The sequence below is a fragment of the Solanum stenotomum genome, chromosome 1, assembly GCF_019186545.1.
Source record: "Solanum stenotomum isolate F172 chromosome 1, ASM1918654v1, whole genome shotgun sequence".
Lineage (NCBI taxonomy): Eukaryota > Viridiplantae > Streptophyta > Magnoliopsida > Solanales > Solanaceae > Solanum > Solanum stenotomum.
In genome coordinates this window covers 76,045,489-76,048,760 of record NC_064282.1, presented here as the reverse complement: position 1 = coordinate 76,048,760, position 3,272 = coordinate 76,045,489, and the positions used below count along the sequence as shown (strand labels likewise).

General features: G+C 30.2%; 1 protein-coding gene across 1 annotated transcript; it reads right to left on the bottom strand.

Moving 5' to 3' along the window:
- Positions 1-607: 607 nt before the first annotated feature.
- Positions 608-2,609, bottom strand: LOC125853271 (uncharacterized). The gene is made up of 2 exons (XM_049532939.1): positions 2,387-2,609; positions 608-1,688 (listed from the first exon to the last, which is right to left on the bottom strand). Exons 1-2 carry the CDS (start codon positions 2,527-2,529, stop codon positions 890-892), a joined length of 942 nt encoding a protein of 313 aa, XP_049388896.1. The 5' UTR covers positions 2,530-2,609; the 3' UTR covers positions 608-889.
- Positions 2,610-3,272: the final 663 nt, after the last annotated feature.

Here is a 3,272-nt window from a genome sequence, read left to right as displayed (position 1 = left end):
ATGAATATTCATTTATTAATAAATTTTGAGGTAGGAACTATTGAGCAAATTCCGGGCATTAAGGTTTATGGGTGTTTAAGGCGCACAGTCGGACACATAAATTAAAGTGTAGGCCTTACAGAAGTAAGTCCCATATGTGAGTCTTAGAACATTTTACAAGTACCCCTCTCTGGGACGAGTCCCAAACAAAACCCTTTTAAAATATATAGAACTACATTATAATATAATATTGAACATGATAGTCATCCTCATAATGTTCTCAATAATAATTATACAATAATATGACTCATTATTTGAATTATTACCCTCACTATGTTCATAATAATAATTATGTAATATTACAACTCGTTATTTGAATTATTCTCCATCTTCACATTTTATGAATAAATTGAACTTATATTAATCATTTATATATTAAAGAATTTTGAGGTAGGAACTGTTGAGCAAGTGCCGAGTATTGAACTTTAGACGTGTTTAGGGCGCATAATTGGACACTTAAATTAAAGCGTAAGCCTCACAGAATTAAACCGCACATGTGAGTCTTAGAACGTTTTAAAAGTGCCTTCTCTTAGACGAATCCCTAAAAAGCCTTTTAAATTATATAGAGCTACAATATTGAACACATTTATTAATTAAAAAAATCTTTCCAACAATCAACTTTTCTCCCACCACATGCTTCCCTCCCCAAAACATATAAACAAATTAACCACATAAATATTGAATTGATCTCAATCCCCTACACACCCTTTTAGTTGTTTTATTTATTCTAGGCTTTGATCAAATGAGTAAATACAACATGCCAATCAGAATATATTTATTTTTCATCTACACCCCCTCCCCCACCCAACAACACACACACACCACACAAGATCAGACAAACATTCCATTTCTAATTATTCTCTCTTTTTCCCATTTCAACAAACCTCTTTTGCTCACCAAGATGGTTGACAAGTCTTTTCTTTTGAGCTTCAACATCCTCAAATAAATCCTCCTCCTCATGAAATTTGCTTATTAAAGAAAAGTACTCAACATTTTCTCTAAAAAATTTGACAAGAACCAAATAAAGTGAGAGTGTAAAAACAGTAATCCCAACCAAATACCAACTAAATTGGATATTTACTAATGACTTTGCTCTTTCAAGTGCTTCCTTGTTATGACATCTAACCACTTTATGCCCTTCTTCAAAGTTGATAAAGCAACCTTTTGCGATGAACTCTGGAGTCCAAAGCATGATACCTATGACCATCATCCAAATTCCTTGAAACATAATGCTATAAGATCTCACAAAACTATTCAAGAAACTTTTAGGGAAAGGAATTCCCAAAAGAGTAGTGACAAAAGACGAAAAGATGACAACTTGGAGAAGCCAATGGTACTGTCCTTCAACACCCATATGGTCAGTAGAATGAAGATGGAAAAGAAGGAGTTCTTGACCAAAAGCAACAGCTCCAAGAAATAATGTAAGTCCATTTTGAGCTAGGGTTGAAGGGATGATTTTGTCGAATAAGATCGAAAAGGATGCATAGACAAAGAAAGTAAGGGAGATATTTGCATGTTCAAAGTTATGGAGATGATATGAAGGTATGGTTCCATCAGAGTCGAAAGGTTGATGTTTTGATGGACCAATGAAGAGTTCCATTGATATGGAGAGTAAGGTGCCAAACATAATCACAAAAAGCTCCGCGTACCTGATTCCAAAAGTATAGTGAGTTAAAGACTAAGAATATTAAAAGTTGAATTCGATAAATTTAAATCTTGAAACTATTCTAAATATTCAAAAAAATCTCTTATCAAATTTACAATGAGTTAAAGCCTAGGAAATTTAAAGATCGAACTCGTTAAATTTAAATCTTGAAATTGTTTTGAATAATCAAGAAAATCTCTAATAAAAAATACAATGATTTAGAGACTAAGAATTTTAGAGGTTAAACTCGTTAAATTTAAATCTTGAAACTGCTCAAAATAATCAAGAGATTCTCTTAACAAAAGTACAATCATGAGTTAAAGCCTAAGAATTTTAAAGTTCGAAGTTATTAAATTTAAATCTTGAAACTACTTTATATAATCAAGAAAATCTCTAATCAAAAGTACAATAGTACCTTGAAGCCTAAGAATTTTAAAGCTCGAACTCATTAAATTTAAACCTTTAAATTGCTCTGAATAATCAAGAAAATCTTTAATATATCGAAAGTACAATGAGTTAAAGCCAAAAAATTTTAAAAGTCGAACTTATTAAATTTAAATCTTGAAACTGCTCTAAATAATCAAAAAAAATCTCTAATTAAAAGTACAATATACAAGTTTATTACTAAAAATCTTGAAAGGTGAACCCATCAAATTTAAATCTTTGAAAATCTTGTGATTAATCAAACAAAGCTTTAAATACCTGATTTTTGGAGCTGGGAACCATGGTAAGGAAGTGTAGGATTTTGGGTGGAAAGCATGTAATTTTATCTGATTAAGCAAATGCCAAATACCAATAAGAAAGAAACCAAACCCTGGTATAACATGACCTATCAATGACCCCATTTTATTTTTTTTAATTATTAACACAACACTAAAGTGTTGTGGTTTTGGAGAGAGAGTAGTGCAGAGGAAAGTTGGTGGAATGAGATAAAATGAGGGAATTTTAGAGGGTTATATATACACGCAATATGCCTTTATTTTAGTACATATACAGTATGAAATGATAATGTGTTAGGATTTGAATAATTATTTGATCAAGTTCCTAAGTTAGGACTGTACTTAATCTATCTATTTTACTCTCTTCGTCTCGATTTTACTTGTCAAATTTTGCCTTGACACAACTATTAAGAAAAAAATGATCAGTGTAGCGAGTTTGTCATTTTACCCTTATTAATTGATAGGGTTTCAAATATATTTACTCACTACACTTTTCAATAGGAAAAAAATTGTTCTTCCTTAATTTTTCAAAAAATGACAAATAAAAGTAGAAATCAAATTAAAAAATATTTGACAAGTAAAATTGGTACGGAGGAAGTAATTTATTTGGCCTAATTTGGTGAAGATGAAATTTAAGAAAAAAAAAACTTTTAAAATTTTAATTCTATACCTGTCATTACATATGTGGTTATAAATATTTTATAACTTATCGTTTCAAATATGTCATAATAATTAATACAACAATATAACTAGTATATATAATTTCACAAGTAGGATTGGGAAGGATAAACTTTATCTTATGTCTATCTCAGAGATAGAAAGACTATTTTCAATTGACCCTCGGTTCAAGAAAAATCGTCTTTTCATAT